Source organism: Ochotona curzoniae, unplaced genomic scaffold (genome assembly GCF_017591425.1).
Source record: "Ochotona curzoniae isolate NIBS_2020 unplaced genomic scaffold, NIBS_Ocur_1.0 contig_43, whole genome shotgun sequence".
Classification (NCBI taxonomy): domain Eukaryota; kingdom Metazoa; phylum Chordata; class Mammalia; order Lagomorpha; family Ochotonidae; genus Ochotona; species Ochotona curzoniae.
In genome coordinates, this window is record NW_024466218.1 from 9,391,463 (window position 1) to 9,410,689 (window position 19,227).

General features: G+C 36.5%; 1 protein-coding gene across 1 annotated transcript in view; it reads right to left on the reverse strand.

Annotated features, from left to right (window-relative positions):
• Positions 1-19,227, reverse strand: part of CCDC178 (coiled-coil domain containing 178) — a 301,909-nt gene that overhangs the window by 204,855 nt on the left and 77,827 nt on the right. Inside the window, exons 15-16 of the mRNA XM_040984659.1 lie at positions 17,466-17,611; positions 14,340-14,499 (exon numbers count right to left, since the gene is read on the reverse strand). Coding sequence (XP_040840593.1) covers positions 14,340-14,499; positions 17,466-17,611 — 306 coding nt within the window. The remainder of the gene's footprint in view (positions 1-14,339; positions 14,500-17,465; positions 17,612-19,227) is intronic.

A 19,227-nucleotide genomic window follows, 5' to 3' on the forward strand; every position in this document is an offset into this window, starting at 1 on the left:
CAGGGGTCTTGCCTTTTTTTAAAAGAAAGGCTTATTTACTTTTATTTGAAAGGCAAATTTATAAATAACACAAGCGAGGAGAGAGAGTGGGGAAACAAGGGAGAGAGGGGGTCTTCCATCCATTGGTTCACTCCCCAAATGACCACAATGCTCATAGCTAAATTGATCTGAGGCCAAGATCCAGGAGTCTCTTCCTGGTCTTCCCTGAGGATGCAGAGTCCCAAGGACTTGGGCCATCTGCTGCTGCTTTCCCAAGCCACACATAGAGAGCTGAATGGGAAGTAGAGCAGTCAAGACACAAACTGCCACCACATGGATGCTAGCGCCACAGGGTAGAGGACTAGCTTGTTGAGCCCCAGGAACAGCTGGTACTACCTTAAAAATCTGATTAAGGGAGAGTGTTCGGTCTTATGGTTTAGATATTAAGATGCTCAGACCCTTTAGTGGAGTGCTTAACTTCAACACTCACCTAACCACAGCTTTCTGCTAAAGCAGATCATCATGCAAGCTGTGCTGGTTTAAGCAGTTGTGTTCCTATCAATCATGTTGCAACACCTGGATTGAGTTCCTGCTTTCTGGTTTGGCTCGATCCAGTCCTAATTCAGAACATTTTAGTAGTGGTCTATTGCATTGGAAATCTTTCACTTGCTGTCTATGTATGTGCACATGTGGTGTATGTATTAAACACACATAAATTCTTCACACATACTTAAAGATGGTAGGATTTTACATGTTTTCACTGTGGCATAGACTAATAAATTAAAAAAAAACTAGGTTTAGGGCCTGGCGTGGTGGCCTAGTGGATGAAGTCCTCGCCTTGCATGCACCAGGATCCCATATGGGTGCCACTTCTAATTCTGGTGGCCCCGCTTCCCATGAAACTCCCTGCTTGTGGCCTGGGAAAGCAGTCAAGGATAGCCCAAAGCTTTGAGACATTGCACCCACTTGGGAGACCTGGAAGAAGCTCCTAGCTCTGGATCGGTTCAACTCTGGCAGTTGCGGCCACTTGGGGAGTTATTAGCAGATAAAAGATCTTCCTCTATGCCTCTTCTCCTCTCTGTATATCTAGCTTTCCAATAAAAATAAATCTTTTCAAAAAGCTAGATTTAGAACGTGAATATATTAACTTATTTGCCTACCATTCATCTCAATTTTATGCTGTTGTAGAGACAATTTCAAAGAGGGAAATTTATAACGCAAATTTATTTTCTCATAGTTCCAAAGTCCAGCAAGTTCTGGCGAGGGCCTTCTTGCTGCATTAACACACGGCAGGAGGCAGAAGGACAAACAGGCAAGAAGGACTGAACTCATCCTTTCCTATAAAGGCATTCATGCCATCCATGGCCTAAACACCTTTAAAAGATCCTACCTGTTTTTTTTTTAAAGATTTATTTATTTACTGGAAAGCCAGATATACAGAGAGGAGGAGAGACAGAGAGGAAGATCTTCCATTCCGATGATTCACTCCCTAAGTGAGTGCAACGGCCGATGCTATGCCGATCCAAAGCCAGGATCCAGGAACTTCTTCTGGGTCTCCCACACAGGTGCAGGGTCCCAAACCTTTGGGCCGTCCTCGACTGCTTCCCCAGGCCACAAGCAGGGAGCTGGATGGGAAGTGGAGCTGCCGGGATTAGAACCAGCGCCCATATGGGATCCTGGGCGTTCAAGGAGAGGACTTTAGCCGCTAGGCCATGCTGCCGGGCCTGATCCTACCTCTTAATACTACTACAGTGGCAATTAAATTTCAAGATGAACTTTGGAGCGAAAGAAGTCAAGTCACAGCACTAAGCAAGCATATCAACTCCTTTACAAAGTAACTTACATATTCTAGCCAATGGAATAAATACATGCTTTGTGAACATCTCAATGATCATTAAAATAACTATACACTCCAAAGAAAATTTGTGCTTACAGCTGTTATATAGTTATAGAAGCCAATGAAATTGATAAATCCTGGAATCAAGATTAGAAGGAAGAGCTATCAGTTATCTATGAGGAGTAGTGCTTGAAATAAATACACACATATGCATTTCTCTATATGGGACTAACACCTTACATAATCCCAAATACACAATTTAAATGCTGAGGGGGAAGATCTCCATTTTCAATCCCCTGATTATAAAATTAGAAAAAACAAAATCTCTCCTAACACACTGGATTTCTTGATCAAAATATTCCTGAAAAGGCAACTCAAAGAGTTTCAGAGTTCCCGAAAATGGTGGTGGGGGGAAATCTTTATTTTTATCTTAATGATGTTTTATTTCAGCATTCAACTCTAACCTAAACTTAGGAGAAATAATATAGAAATCTGAGTCAAAAGTTAAAGTATCTTTTACTAATTTTTTTGTTTTATACATCACCTTCCATAAAGTGTGCTTCACATTATAAAAATCAACAAAGGTTATTGAAAAACATTTTCATTATTTTATATAGTACTGAAAATGAACATGACACTGTGCAATAGTTTATATATTCCATTTCCTTTCTCTTTATAGCCTATTTCATTTTCTCTCAAACTGTTATTATTATCATGGCACCCAAATTTGAGATATTCAGCTCCCTCGGGAGTCAGGTACATATGCTCTGTACAAACAAATAAATCAGGCGGGAGGAAGGCTATTTGGGTGTTGTTAGCAACGCTCCCCATAGGACACTGAGCTAGTCATATTTGCTCTATTTGTCAAAGCCTCGGGCCAGGTTCAAAACTTGCAGCTCAAACAGGGGACACATGATGCTCTTACTTCTATTGAAAGCTGCTGTTAACTCCATAAAGACATAAAGCTGGCCTCTCTCCTCTCTCATGTCTTCTCCTGCAAAGGTTGAGGAAAGAAACCAACAAGAAACTCAGACAATCTCCTGTCTCTGGTGGGTGTTGGGAGATTTTAGGCTAGCACCTAAAATGTAGTTGATTAGCACAGCTACAACTCAAGCCAAATTGTTCTAATGTATGAGAAGGTAGACCATTGTAGATTCTTTTAATTACATGAACAACCACCTTGCCTTACATTACATATTTTATATATATTTCATATATATAACATACTTATCATACATATATATGTGATGCTACTGAGAAATGCTTAGCCTGTTCTATGTGACATTTTAAAAATCTTAGTTGCAGATCCCCTGATCTATAGCTGCATATTTACAATATCATGGGATATAAATTGATTTCATTGAAGCTGTTATTGATGGTATAGATGAGGTAATATCATACCAAGTCACTGTCTCTGAAATTTTTTTGATAAGATTCAAGGCAACAATATTGGAATGTTGTGGTTTAACACCTACCTTCCATTTTGATTCTATTTCGTTTGTAAAAATACATTCAAAAGATGTTTCTAATTCTATGCTCTCTGTGAGGTTAATAGGATTCTTAGGGTGGAGGATAAGCTTTTTTTTTTTTTCAACAATTCTCAGTATCAAGAAAGGGTTGTTTTATGGACAGAAGTGTTAACACATGGTTATTATTGATGCTAAACAATTTTCCTGAAAATTTTCAGTGCGAATACTGAAAGCGCCATTCCTTGGCAAAACAAGCTCAGATGTGTTTCATCTTCGTTAAAGAGTACTGCACACAATTGCTTCCATTAGGTACATCTGGGCCTGAATTTATTTTCCAAGGTCCTTTATCCTGAAAAGTATACTTCTACTTAACACAATCCTTTATCATAATTTTTTTGCAGCTGAAATATCCTTCTCTGTTTACATAAAAATGTTCCTTTTGAATTTTACATTGATTAAAGGATAGAATAACCACACTATTGCATTGTGTCTGATGATTTTGGTCATTTTCTCACACAAAAGATTACTCTGGTTCATGGTTACAGTCTTTTCTTCCTGTCCATCCTTTGTTCCAGCATTATTCTGTTTTATTTTAATATCTATCTCGATGACCTATCCAATATTTTAATCTTAGAATTTATGGACTTACTCAAATCAAGTTAACTTCAATTCCACATTCCATTAACCACTCATACCTATAGTCACCCTTCTGACTCTGTTATCTAAAAATGGCAACACTTAGAAGTTTTAAACACCCATGCCTTACTCTTCCACTAAACCTCTGAGCTTTCTGCTCCCTCGATTTTTGCCCCTGTCCATCGGACATTCACCCAGCCAGGGCAGCATTTTGATTTTCTCTCTTAATCTTCCTGTATTATTAAAGAATTCCTGAAGCCTCTATTACAATATATACACTAGTAGTTTCCACAGTCATATAGACACTCAAGCTCTTGTCCTTAAGTTCCACAATTCTTACAACAGGACACTGGATTCCAAATAGCTCCCCAGAACAATGTCAAATTCAACTTCGATTAAATAGCTTCAATCCTTTGTTCTCAATTTATATTACCTAGTTTTAGAAGCCGATACTTTTAATGATAGTGTTGTCTAAGTCAGGAAACCAATACATACTTGGGAAACCCCTTCTCACTGTCAAAATTCAAGGTGTCATCAATTCTAGAAACACTAACTAAAAAAAAAAAAAAAAACTTTTTAAAATTGAATTTTCCTTTATGTCTAACTAGAACCTCATTATTTCTCCAGTAAATTGTTAGTTTCACCCAAGAACATTATTCCCACCCAACTGATTACACACAATTAATATAGTCAATCACTTTTGAGTCATAAAATAAATACAAAAGGAAATATTTACTTTACCATATCAGGAGTAAGCAGACAAGGCCGTGTGATGGCACAGACTTCTAAATCCAGCCTCCAGCCACTATAGGCGCTTCCCAACTCTGAGTCCTGGCTAGAATTAATATCTTGTTCCACCTGAAGCTTGTTAGTATTATGCCAAGTCAAAACAGCTGAGCAGGAGAAATACCTGCGACTTACACTGGGATTTTTCTCAGCTGTTATGGTAGCTTTATTACTTTGATCAATTATCGCTAAGCTAACACACAGACACAAAAATCTTAGTATGAAATTCAGAACCTTCGTGACGTGGCTTCTATTTGTATGTGTGGCATTTCACATGCTGTGGTTTCTGCCTCTATGTAGAGATCTGGTCTGCACACACTGTCAGTTTCCTCAAGTTTCCCAAGTGCTCACTGAGTCTTTACACCTGCATGTCTTTCCTGCAATTTTTTTTAGCTTCCTCATGTAGTCTAATGCTCAAGCACTTAGTTCTGTCTACATCCTCTTAGCAAGCTTTATTATATTTCCATAAAATTCTTCTTCCTTGGTTCCAGATAGATCAAATTAAGTCAAGAAAACAATTATTATATCTCCTTTCAATTGACTTGTACCTGCTCCTTCTCGCACTGCTCAGAGACTAGTTGAGAGCAGGTGTTTCTTTTCATGCACTGCATGCAGGATCTGGCACAGACTCACAGTCAACATATAACTTCAAAATGCAGAAAAGGGCAGACAGAGTAATGGATGGACAGATGGGTCAATGGATGGAGAGCAGTATCTCTGCCAAAATAAACTGACATGTAAATTCAACTTTTTCACTTATTTTAGGAGTTCACTAATTTAATTTGGACTTTGATTCGAAAAATGTTGAGGATTTCATCTTAGACATTGTGTCAAATTCTAGATTTACCCACATGCAGGAGGTATTATTCTCTCCTTAAAAAAATCTCAGCAACATTCCAGCTGGAACCAAAGACCTTAAGTAACATATAGTTCAATTCTATGTCAGTCTTGTCCCTTTCCCTTTTGTTGGAGAACATACTGGGGTTTATAATTTGAAAACAAAGATATATGAATTCCTTTTATTACCAAAGCTTTCAAAAAGGTATTCTAAAGCTTTTTTCCCTCCTGCTTGTTTCTATGTGCTTGAACATTTCATCCTTATATTTTCCTTTCTACCATTTTCAGTTAACCAACAACCCTTCTTTCTCTCATTGAGATTCTCACATGGTCAAATTAGGTAACTCGACACTTTGGCAATGCTTGGCACTGTGAATTACCTGTGCCACAAGGCTCAGGCCTCTTGACTGATGCCACTGTTCCTGGACTTGATGACCAGACTGTGAGCCTGGACAGAGGCTTCCACAGCAGGGACTCCACTTCTCTCCCTCTGTATCCCTGAGATGGAACATGGAGAAAATCTGTGTAATGACAGGTTACAAAAGCTCAGAGTTTATTCAGCTGTTGCTGTGGGAAGGCCTTCTTACTAGCTGACTGCAACCAAGTGAAACCATAAAGAGGAATCCAGAAGGAAAGCCATAAACAGCAGACAGAAAGGGACTCATCATTTGTATCTGTTCCAATCTTTCACTCTCCCTTTCCCGTCCCTCTTGGAAAACACTAATGTAGAGACAGGTAATGATCAAGGAATGTGGCCAGAGAGGTCCCAGCCTCAGTGTTCAACCAGCTGAGAGCCATTATTGCACCAGTTCGAAACTTAATTCTCACCCTTATGACGGCAATTATCAATACAGTGACTGACTCAGATTTCATGCTCCACTCCTTACTCTATCTCACAAATTCTGCCTCCATATAGTGAGTTATTGTATATGTGTTCGATTATATATTGCCTTACACATTTATCTATACATCCCCTCAAAATCATCTTATCAGAAAATCTAGCCACAAAAAGTTCTTGGTATTGTAAATGTTGCCATATTTTTAACGAATCAACCAGAACCAATTCACTTCTTATTCTACTCACGTAACACATCCAATTTGACACTAGTCTCTTTTAAATCTATTCTTCACCTTTATTTCAACAAGTACCTTATCATTCTTCTTCAATCAACCAGGAAAAAACCCACAAAGGCACACAAGCACGATGAGTGCAGAGTATAAAAAACGATAGAAGTCGTAATGAAATGATCAAACAAGAATGTGTTAAAAAGACAGTCACTTTAAACATTATTATATTTGGGCCCAGCACGGTGGCACAGTGGTTAAGGTCCTCGCCTTGCATGCCCGGGATCCCATATGGGCGCCGGTTCTATCCCGGCAGCCCCGCTTCCCTTCCAGCTCCCTGCCTGTGGCCCGGGAAAGCAGTCGAGGACGGCCCAAAGCTTTGGGACCCTGCACCCGCGTGGGAGACCCAGAAGAGGCTCCTGGCTTCGGATCGGCATAGTATCGGCCTGTTGCGCTCACTTGGGGAGTGAATCATCGGGACGGAAGATCTTCCTCTCTGTCTCTCCTCTCTGTATATCCGCCTTTCCAATAAAAAAATAATAAAAATAAATCTTTAAAAAAAAAAAAAGAAGCAGGGGAGGGTCAAGCAGCTGGGTCCCACTCGCTGATCTGCACAACCTGCCTTAAAAAAAAAATTATTATATTTGTATAAAGCAGACTGAATGCAAAACCAAAGAATAAGGAAGAAGGGCCTGGCACGGTAGCCTAGCAGGTAAAGTCTTCACCTTGCCTGCGCCATGATACCATATGGGCATTGATTCTAATCCCAGTGACCCTACCTCCATCCAGCTCCCTCCTGTGGCCTGGGAACACAGTAGATGACAGCCCAAAGCCTTGGGACCCTGCACTCACATGGGAGACCAGGAAGAGCTCCTGGCTTTGGATCAGTGCAGCTCTGGCTATCGCAGCCACATGGGGAGCAAATCAACGGATAGGAGATCTCTCTTTCTATCTCTCTTCCTCTCTGTATAGCTGACTTGGCAATTAAAATTAAAAAAAAAATCTAAAAAGAATAAGAAAGAAAAAAGTTAATATGAAAATGCAAATCAAATTAGTATATTATGCAGAAAAACAAGAATTACATTAATTTCAAAATAGTGCACAGATCATTGTAGTAACATAAAAATTAGAGTTAAATTGATAACTTAGTAGTCATGAGCCCATAATGTTCTGAATAATACGACTTAAAATATAAATAAAATATCAGAAAAACAATGGAGATCCAACATTCCACTAATAGTTTATGAAATTCAATATACAATTCATAACCAACAAAAGATCAGACAGACAAATACACACACATTTTTGGTATGTAAAACCTACAATTTGCTACACTGAACTAGTATTTTATTGATTTGTTATCATAAGAATTACTTCAGAAGCAAAAGTTGTGATCCTATTGATGTTCCCTTGCAAATTAAACAACTGCTATCAAAATGAAACAAAATTAGTATTATCTGCTCTCCATCTGGTGGAAGCAAAAAGTTCTATAAGTAACTATTTATTTATTTTACCATTTTATTACTTACTATCCCTTCCCCTTCAAGAATGTGTCTAGGTAACTGAATTCCTCAAGTACAGCAGTAAAAATATTAAGATAAGAGCACTCTATACCAAAATGGACAAAGCCGTATTTTGAGATGATTTACCATTTTTAGATTTTGCTTTTAATTGTTCAATAAGAATGAGCTGATGTAGAAAATCCTAGTGAGTAAATAAAAATATTATTTTTTAAATAGGAAAAATAATAAGAAACTAAAATAAATAACAAATTAGAAAACCAAAATAATTAATATTTGCAACTGAAACAACGTTGGGAACAGGACGGTAAGCATCTACCATGCAGAGGTTTAGCAAGAGCAGTCAAGTAAAACACAGAGGAGAGCACCGAAAGGCCATCAAGCTGAAACACTGCCAAAGAGGTGGTTCAGATGAAAAAACTCTCTCTCATACAACCTGATAATACATTCACAAATCCTGCTAAAATGACTTTTTCTGAAACAAACTAGCCTTCCAATATTGATGCAAGTTGAAATCAGAAGTATTAATCATGATAAAAGCAAAGAATAAAATTGCATACATTGTTAAAAGGTTTTCTTAAAATTAATCCAAGTTCAAGAAGTAAAGGTTGGAGGCAATTCACCCTCACACTTATAGAATTCTTCTAAGAATTTTTATCTACTTATAAACTGCTTTTTTCAAAAAATGTAAGTATCTATATAAACAGATAAAATGTCTTCCTCCAAGGCAAGGGTGGAAAAAGAGTGACAGAAAGTTTTCTTATAAAATCAGGGGATTCCCATAATCAGAGTTTATTAGGCTGTAAAAAACAAACAACAAACATGCAGCCTCCACATGGACCACTATAACATCAGTGTTCTGAATCCGCCCCACTCTCCCAGAGGGAATCTATATGAACAGAAGACACGCAGCCTGGAGCTTCAGGTATTTGTCCAGCATTTGTGGCAGGCTACCTTATTAGCTTGATAATAGAATAAAATCTTAGCCATTTTGATAGGGTCAGTTTATCAAGCCTTTAAGAAACTCAAAGGTCCATTACTATTCAACATAGAAAACAGTAAAAAACAGAAATCTTCTTCATATTTCATTTTAAAGGCTATACTAAATTTCTAATAACACTATTTTTAACTAATTGCAAAACTACTTTGTGCAGAAACACAACATAACAGAACTATAGGGCAATAGATATTTCAAATTAAATGATGAAATTTCTATCCAATGAAGTGTTTAACTTCCAATAAACTCGGATTAATCAAAGTAGATCTTGAAACATCGCTTGCCATCCATTATTTTGACTGTTCAAAAATATATACATCTTATATTTCTGTTAGAGAAATTAGGGAAGGTATTTAAAAAGTGGAAACCCCAATGGAAAATTAATACTACATATAAAAAACATATCTACAGTATGTTCACAGACCATTATCACAGCTATACAGAAAAATGCTACCATATAAAAATTCAAATAAATCACAGCCAAATATTGTAATTAGCACCACTAAGCATCCTGATTGCTCAGCAATGGTGGGGTGGGGTGGGAAGGAGCTGAAAATGGTGGTTCACCGCAAAACTGAGTACAACCTATTCAAGTTTCATGCAGGCAGTGCTTAAACCAAGGATTAGCAATAACTGGGACACATCAGCAAGGAGTGACACGATGGCAGTGAGATGCCAAAAGAAGAATCACTCTTCCTTGCTTAATGGATCATGCTCTATTAAGTTTTTATTTGAGATTCACCCACACCCCTGTTCCCTTCTTTCTCTGTAGTCTAGTGTTACTCTCTCCTGATTACTAAGTACTGGCAATCACTGCAGCACTGTGTTCCTTGATGCATAATTAGTACTTGTGCCACAAGTTCTCAAATTAGAGCACTCATTCCTCAAAGAGCCATGTATTACAAAACACTTCCAAGAAGCCACTTGATGAGCATAATTCATGTCATTACATGATGCTTGATCCTGTCAGAAGTGCTTTTTTTAAAAAAAGAAATATTAATTATATAAACCATGTGCCTAATTTTGAACAATCTCATGTCATATTAAAATGGTTTTGGTGTCATTAAGGCAAATTATTCTTGCCTAGAAAATTCAATGGTCACTTCCTCTAAATGTTTCCATGTATCTCACTGCTGAGACCACAGAATATGCAAGGCATTTTTTACTCATAACAATCATTAATGTTTCAGAGTGAAAGATAAAGGTTTAATTTACTGTTGGCAATTTGAATATTGTCACTATACTTTAGCCTGCAAAAAATTTCACATCTTCTATCTTTCTACTGGTTTACTTTACAAATCGATGCGGAGTTGGTCATAGAATGTTGAATGACTTGAGCATTTTAGTATTCACAAAATAACTGTGACAACGAAGAAAGAATGAATGAATGACCAATACGATAATCAATTAAAAACTAAGATAGTTAAAAAACTATCCCAGAAATTAAATTTGTTTCTGTGTTTTACCATTTCAGTACCTGACTGTAGTGAGGCATGAGTCACTGCTAAGAATTCTGTACCATGATTTTCCATGTGGAAGGGTCAAAAACAAACAAACAAACAAACAAAAACCCCACAAAAAAAACATAAAAGCCAAATCTGTGTCCAGGACAGTGAGGGGAAGTTGTTTCCTGAGAATAGGAAGGATGAAACAGAAGCAAAACCATTCAGCCCTACACGGTATTGGAAGTGTGTATCTGTTAGAGCTTTAAGTTGTTCTTCCAACGTAGTTCATTTTATTCCTTCACATCATACAACATGACAAAGAAAATAAGAATTCATCAAGAACGCATAAAGACATCAGCACAGACAACAACTGGGCCTTCTGTAGGACCAATCAACAACAGATCAAAACAGTCATCTTCTGTTTATTTTGTAAGCATTAGTAAAAGCAAAAAGAAATACCAGTAACTAGCGCTGAAGTCCTATGAAGAATACACAATACTGACAGTATCATCTTAAACAATTAAATTTGAAAATCTCAAGCAGATACTACCAAGTTTCATGACATAAAAAAAATTTACCATTGAAATATATGTGTCATGGAATTATCTGCTAAAGATATATTGAATTTAATTTAGGATCATGCTGCATCCGGTCTGACATTTGTGCATAATTTTTCTTAAACTACCTGATTTCTAATTTTATGGTGCCTTTTTTTACACCTTTGATTAATTTTATTGTGGCATTTAAATTTTCTTAAACAATTCCTACAGATGATCCATAATTTTAATCAATTCTTTTTTTAAAAGATTTATTTTTATTATTTTTTCATTTGAATCAATTCTTTTGCCTAGACAAGGCACCTCAGATTACTAATACCATTTATTTAAAAATAAAGAAATATTAAATACTTTAAAAGTCTGAGAGAGAGAGAGAATTTCCATCCACTGGGTCACTCCCCCAAACGACCATAATGACAAGCATTGGGCCAGCCTCACTCAGTTCTCCCACATGGGTGGCAGAGGCCCAAAATCTTGAACCATCTCTACCACTTTTGTGGACTATTTTCAGGTGGCTGGGCTGTAAGTGGAGCAGCCAGCACTCAAACTGGTACCTATATGTGGTATCAGCATTACAGGTGCTGGCCTTACCCATATCCCAGAATGCTGTCCAACATCATACTTAAATGCTTTTGTAAAACTTATTTTCTAAGAACACTTTGCATTATATGCACATTCATAGAATCATTGAATTTAGTCTTTCAGCAGGGATGAGGAGTTTGCTATGAGGAATTGTGTTTTCCACCAATGTTTAACTTCCAGGAGCTGAATAAAATATAGATGAATAGTATCATTAATGAAGAATACCCATGTTTTAAAACAAACATAATCAAACTGCATGATTCTGGTTAAAAAAAAAAACTAAAAAACAAAAAACAAATGTATGACCAAGAGGTATCAATGAAACTTCATAGAAACAGTGTTTAGATAGTTCACAGAATCTTCAAGCTCAGTAAACCTGGAACAATCTAACCATTTTCTTTAGTGGGAACAGATTAGATAGCAAATCTCTCATGTATTATCAAGGAAAAAGAGTGAGAGAGAGAGACAAATGGCGGCTCAACTTCTGCATACATGAAAAGTATGCAGTAAACCACCACAAGGCTTGGGTTGGTGCAGATTGAAAAAACATTTCTGAAATCCCCATGCTTGTAGCTACCATAAAACACAGAGAAAGAAAAAAATTGTCAAAAGGCTTCCACTTGGTGGTTTATTCATCAAACACTCAACACAGATTCATTGAGCGATTCACACATGCCAGACACAGAAAAGTATACAATAAAAATTGCAGGCTCTCACGGAGAATGTATTGTCATGCCAGCAGAAAGCTAGACAACAAGGAGCAAATGAGTGAACACAGCAATCTCACAAAGAGATTTGCGTCCTGGAAAAAGAAGAGAAAGACCATCACTCTTCCAAGTGGTTCAGGAAAGTCACACTAGGAAACGAGAAGGCAGGATGTAATTTTGATGTAGAGAAATACAAATCTCAGACTGTTTCTGCAGGACTTTTTATTCCTCTCTCTCCTGCTGGCCAGATTTTGCCATTTCACTAATTATTATTGTTCCACAAAGTGTTGCAATGCCAGTCAATAAGTGATTATTGGGATCCCACTGTGTTCTCAGCACCAGTGTGATTGGAAAATGTGACTGAATCCAAGTAACGAATTCTACTGCTGTGATAAAATATGAGGTGGGGAAGCAGGCTCAAGTCAGTCAGGAACATAAATCTTCTGGTTCTGAAAGGGGTGTTTGAGTCTGGGTTTCCCCAGTGCAAGTGTCTCTCCCTAACCTCATCATCACAGTTCCTCCGAGGAAGCAATCGCTTACACCACTAGATGGCACCAATTATTCTCAGATTTTTACATCAGAAGGAAAAGATTTTTATATGCAATGGCCAGTCCAATGGAAAAACATTACCTGGCACAGTTATTAATAGAATTGTTAAATTTCATTGACAAATTTTTTACAAGATCACAGTAACAGTAACAGCCCTGAAGATGCTATGTTCATTCACGCCCAGATGTTGTTCCTTCAGTGTATATTTATTCTAATCATCTTTTGCTTAATTTATAAACATTATGCTTGAATGTATAAAAATGAAAAGTAACTGAAATATATACATAATCAAACATATATATAAATATATCAGGATCTAAATAGCTGATAACCTATTATGATATTTCATGCATATAAAGAGCTTTGCAGGTAATCTTTTAAACAGGTATAGAGCCATGTTTGTCAGGAAATCTTTCCTTTAATATTTCTAAACATACCAAAAAATACTCTGGCATTAACCAATTGCAATTAAGTGAACCCAAGATATGATAAGATGTAAAGTAGGGTAAAAAATAACTCAACGATGTGCATGTCGCTATTCAACCTAAAATATAATATGTATAGCATTCTAAAATGTATTTAAAAATCAGGCCTAAATGACATGTTGCATTGTGTGAATTCCCTGTTTCACACAGCCAAACTGACACTGTGCTTGAAATATCATGCAAAATTTTCCTAAAGGAAAAAGGCACACAATGTTCTCATTTATCAAAAAAAAAAAAAAAATGCTGCATAAGCAAAGTATGCTTATGCAGTAAAAGTATTTAACCATTCTTACAGCTCCCATTAAACACATAAGTATGGTATGAGGATAATCATGTTAGACTTCAAAATAAATATAATAATAAGCTATGCATAAACAGAAAATGCATTGAAAAGTTCAACATACTGTATAAACAATTAATCAGAAGCAAAAATGAAATCACTTCTGCATTATACTAAGAAATTGTCTCTCTAAATATAAACATTCTTATCACATCAGCATGAAAAGCTAATGTCTCAGAATAACTTTTGGTTTGGACCACATAATGCAACAAGTTGAGTTTCCACCTGCGACAACAGCCTCCCCATCAGAGGTTCATTTGAAACCTGGTTCCACTGCATTCAATTCAGCTTCCTGCAAATGAAGCTGGAAAGTTAATATGATCCTAGTCTTGGGTCCCTGCCACCCAAATTGGAGGTGTGGATAAAATTCAGAGCTGCTAGCTTCCTCCTGATCCACTGCAGCCATTGGGAGAGTGAAAAGTAGATGGAAGATCTCTGTCTGCCTAATCCTTTTTCTCTGTCCTTTTTGACAAAAAAAGAAAAAATGCTGCTTAATTTGACTATCACTGTAATCTGCTTATTTTAAAACAGTCAAAAATAATACTTACTTTCATATCTCCCAGGGTATTTTGCCTCATGGCAAAAAGCTTTCTAAATCTCTGCTCTTCCTCATAGAGCCTCTCCTCACAGTTTGCTTTCGCCTCCATGAGTTGATCAAACACAGCTTGCGCATGCTCCCTTTTAAATTGTGCAGTTAAAAATACATCCCTGTGAAGAAAGAATTCCACGTGCTATTGATCAACTCAGATTAGCTAAAATACATTTATTAGAGACATTTAAAGAAGTGCAATATTAGTCTACGGCCATACCATGCTGGACGCGCCCGATCTTGTCTGATCTGGAAAGCTAAGCAGCATCGGGCCTGGTTAGTACTTGGATGAGAGAAATGTAATATTATAGAACCTTAAGAGCTGAAGGACCTGAGAAAAAAATTACCTATTTCATTCCGAAGTTCAACCTCCATAGCACTGCATCTAAATGGAACAAATAAAAGTAGATGCTCTTAGTTGCCTATGCAACATACCCCGGTTCTGCTGGCATGTTAGAAGACCTCTTCCTTCAGGCATCATTTTAATTTGAGAAAGAGTTTTTGATTAGAATTAAGACATTATGCACATAGCTGGGAAGTGAGCACCTATATTGAATAGCCCAACAAAATAGAAAGCAGGTAATCAGGTAATTTCATGTAGAGGAAAAGTTTATGTGAGCTAATCTGAACACAAGTCATGTTTCCAAAATTGCTGACAACAGCTATGGTAGTGGACAAAAGGGGATCTATTGGGTTGAACTGCTGAATAAGCCAGCCCTGCAGGCTGCCCTACCTGTGGACTTATAATTAGATGACACGTTTTCCTGTTTAAGCTGATGAGTGTTTGGGAGTCTATGTGTTCATTTTCTTATACATAATGAACTACAGCCTGACACAGAAGGAAAGTAACAGGATGAGCTCAGTCATTATGGAAGGAATAACACTATCAGACAGCACATTAAGAAATAGTTAAAACATTACTGACAACAATAAGTATTCTTAAGGAATAATTAGCAGAGTTGAGCAGCAACCAAAATACAATATAGAACTATGCACAGGATAGTTTTATGCTAACTCCATTACATGTTATCTCTGCTGATATAGAAAAGTAAACTATTTGCATAGTTATGAAGGCAGCAATGCGAATTTCTTGGAAGCACTAAAATGTTAAATTATTCTTAGTAACATATCATTTAATACAACAAAAACATTCCATGAAATAACAATTATTGCAGTTATTTACAGTTGAGAAACTTAGACATGGGGTGCTATTTACTTGTACAGACTCAAATATTTAGTCTACAAAAGAGCCAGAATTCAAATCCAGTCTGTTTCTCTCCATTTCCTTTGGCAGCTTAGCACCAAATGCTCATGTTTTTTTTCCTCATCATGCCTGTTATCTGCATATTTGAAACTAAGAGCCTCTCCTATCAGAAATGAAGTCCTTTTTCCTCTATCTTTTGCCTTGCCTTTTCTCCCCCACCCCATTATCCATACTAGTCACATACTAAACTCTGAAATAAGATCTTAATCAAAGTATCCAATAATATTAACATTATGGAGCACAGGCAACCAATAAAATCCACATAGGAAGGATCCAATATGATCAGAAGCATAAAAAGCTCACAGTTTCTGCCCCAAACCATCGTTGCATCTTCACCTCATGTTCTCTGCTCTGGATACTAAGCATTTTGATATGGGATCATGCTGAATATAAAATGTTATGAGTTCTACAAATACACACATACTACATACACTCATGTTAGGTATCAATGCATAAAAATTGAATTTTTTCCTCAGAGTGATAAAAAGCAAATTTGGAAGTCTTATGTATTAAGTTTGCATCCTGCCACATCCTAGTTAATAAGCAATTATAAAAACTGACAGCCAAGAATAGCGCTGACTGCCATGATTCTGATATCAAATTTTAATTGTCCCTATATGTGCAAGTTGTAACTCTCTAAAGTGATGTTCAACAAATTGGAGTTGTTTTCCCACTTGCCATTTCTTTGTGCCTGGGAGGGCCTGGCCCCAGGCCCAGTATGTGTTCAAAATAAAGAATTAATGATTACTCAACATGCAAGTAGATTATTCATAACACAGCTTATTGACAGTAATCTTCCTTTGCAATTGTAGATTAAAAAGTCAATATGCACAGTCTAAAGCGCACGCCCTTTGGAAGATGATGGATCGAAGCAGGCACTAGTCGTGCCACTAACTAGCTGTGTGATCTTATGACAATCATTTAATTTTCCTAAGTTTCTGTTTCCTCCGTATTTATTTAGATATTATATTATACAAAGGAATCCCAAGATGTTCATGTAAAGAGAATTAAAAAATAAGAACATTTTGGTACAAAAATATTGAAGCCCATGTATATATATTTCACTATTTATAAAAAAAGGAACATTTTGAAAAATATGTGATTCAAAAGCTTTTTGTAACAAACTCAAGACTTTTTATAACAAAATAAGCTTATATTTTAATTTCATTTTCCACAAATGTTGATGTCTCCTAGTATCTAAATGAAACTAACATTCCTAAATGTTATCAGTGTACATTCCTCCTCCAAGTACAAACTTCAATATTTCACAAAACATAAATAATTACCAGGATGAATAAACAGTATAGAATCTCCAGAGTCTTAGAATATCTCACGAAACCTAGAGCATGTTCATTCTCCAAGCTAACCCTTCACAGGTATTCCCTGCCTTATGAACTGACGGTATCAGGGCCCCCAACGATAGTGAGAATGAATAAACTACAAGGGCTAGATAGAATAACTATCTCTAAACTCCCTCTTCAAAACTGTAACCAAAATATTTGACATATCTTTGGGTGAAAACCCATCAAATATTAAATATGACATAAAAATACAAATAAATAGAAAACCAATAGAGAATACTGTCAATATTATAAAGAATAATATTTAATATATGGAAAAACATCCCATTATTTCAACAGCAGTAAATTCAAAGTAGCCATGAAGAATAAAATTTATGTATAATTACACAAATATGAATTAAAATTATTGAATATCACAAGCTTATTAAATAACAGAAACTAAACCTCTTAAAGAATACAAATTTTATTTTTAATTAAAACTATATTAAATACAGAATTTTGAACAATTATGAGAACTTACCTTAAATTAACCAATATCTTTTCAAATCTCTTCTTTTCTTTTTCTTTTATTTCTAATTCGTGACTCAATTCATCTATCTTTGTGTGAAAAATAATGGTTTTACTTTTTGCTTTCTCCAATTCTTTAAAAACAGTTGAACGTTTACTCTGAAAGAAAAAGTCAAGTGTGATTTGCATTTGTATATCCTTTCATTTTAGAGACACAATTATTTTTGTTGCATGTAAATTGAAAGGAAGCACTATCTGCCTATCAATATATATAATGATTTATATATATTGGTTTATATTCTCCACTACCTACAGTAGAAAACTTTTCTTTTAAAGATAGGTTTAAACTACCCCCCACCATCTCTCTCTCTCTGTTCCCCCTCCTTGTCCTCCCTCTCTTTCTCCACTATACAAACTTGCCCAATCCCATCTACATACACCAGTAGATAGCACACATCACAGGTATGTTACATCAAGATGCAATTACGTGGATAATGTTTTCCCAATGTCTATCATACATATTGGCAGATTGCCCACTATATATATATATATATTCACTCTTTTTCCAGGAAAAAAAAAAGTAGTATTTAATCCAAATGCAATTTCCCAAGGCAGAACTATGTAATTCTGGGTTGAAGACTGATTTTACATTTATTTTTACATGTTCCTTTCATAACTGTTGATGTTCATATTGACTAACTTCTTGATTGAATGAGATATGAAACATTGATTCCCACATATGCAATTACTCCTAATCGCTGGAACTCCTGCAATGGAGTCCACAGATCGCAGTTGTTTTCTTTGCTGATTTTCCTCTATTCCTCACCCCTCCCATGTGCTTCCTAATCTTTTCTCATGGATTTCAGGAATCACTAATCTTTTTCACAAAATAATTGACATCTGTCTAAGATGTTAAATATTGGGTTATATATATGTGTTTTTCCATTTCCCCTGCTTTCTTTTATCTGTGGAAATTCTACTGATAAACTGAGTAGGTGTTTCTTACACTGGATTAGAGAAATAGTTTATTAGGGCTCCTTGATGGGTCCACTGGAATACTATCTTTCTTTAAAGACAAACAAACAAAACAAGAAAACAAAAAAGTCAACCTAAAGAAAGGTAGTGGAAGGGAGTTAGTATGAATTAAATACATAGAAATCAAAGGGCACAGGAAACTCCAGGTACCGCTGTCTATCACAAAACTTGCATTTCAGGTTATAATTAATTTCTTGGTCTTAAACAAAGATGGGAAACTGAGATTTTTCAGAAGCACTGATGTTAATAATTACTTTGAACAAACCTCCATCAGAATGCTGATGGTGGCACCATAGGATACTCCAATCAAGAGATGAAAGAGGCATGGAATTTCCTGCAGACAGCAGCGAAAAGCAAACATTGTATGTGAGCACCTTTAACAAGTAGCATCAGTGAGGCTCTGTACATCAGTGGGCAGCTGTCCCCTCACTTGACACCCACAGTCTTAAGATTTCCCCATTGTGGGCTCAGTCTAGAGAGAGAAAAAGCATTCATAGATGCCTTGAGACTGTGAAGAGTACAGATCTTCCTATGTAAACGGAGACAAAACACTTGGAGACCACAGCCTTTGCTCTTTCCCCTTTTCCCCTTTTTCTCTTGTTTCTTTTATGTTCTTTTCTGCTTTTCCATTCTTCCCACTGTCCCTCCCCCTTTTTCTCCCTATCTTCTTACCTCCCAGAAGCCCTCCTTTACCTCCTTCTTTCCTTCTTTCCTACCTTCCTTCCCTCCTTCTTTTCTTT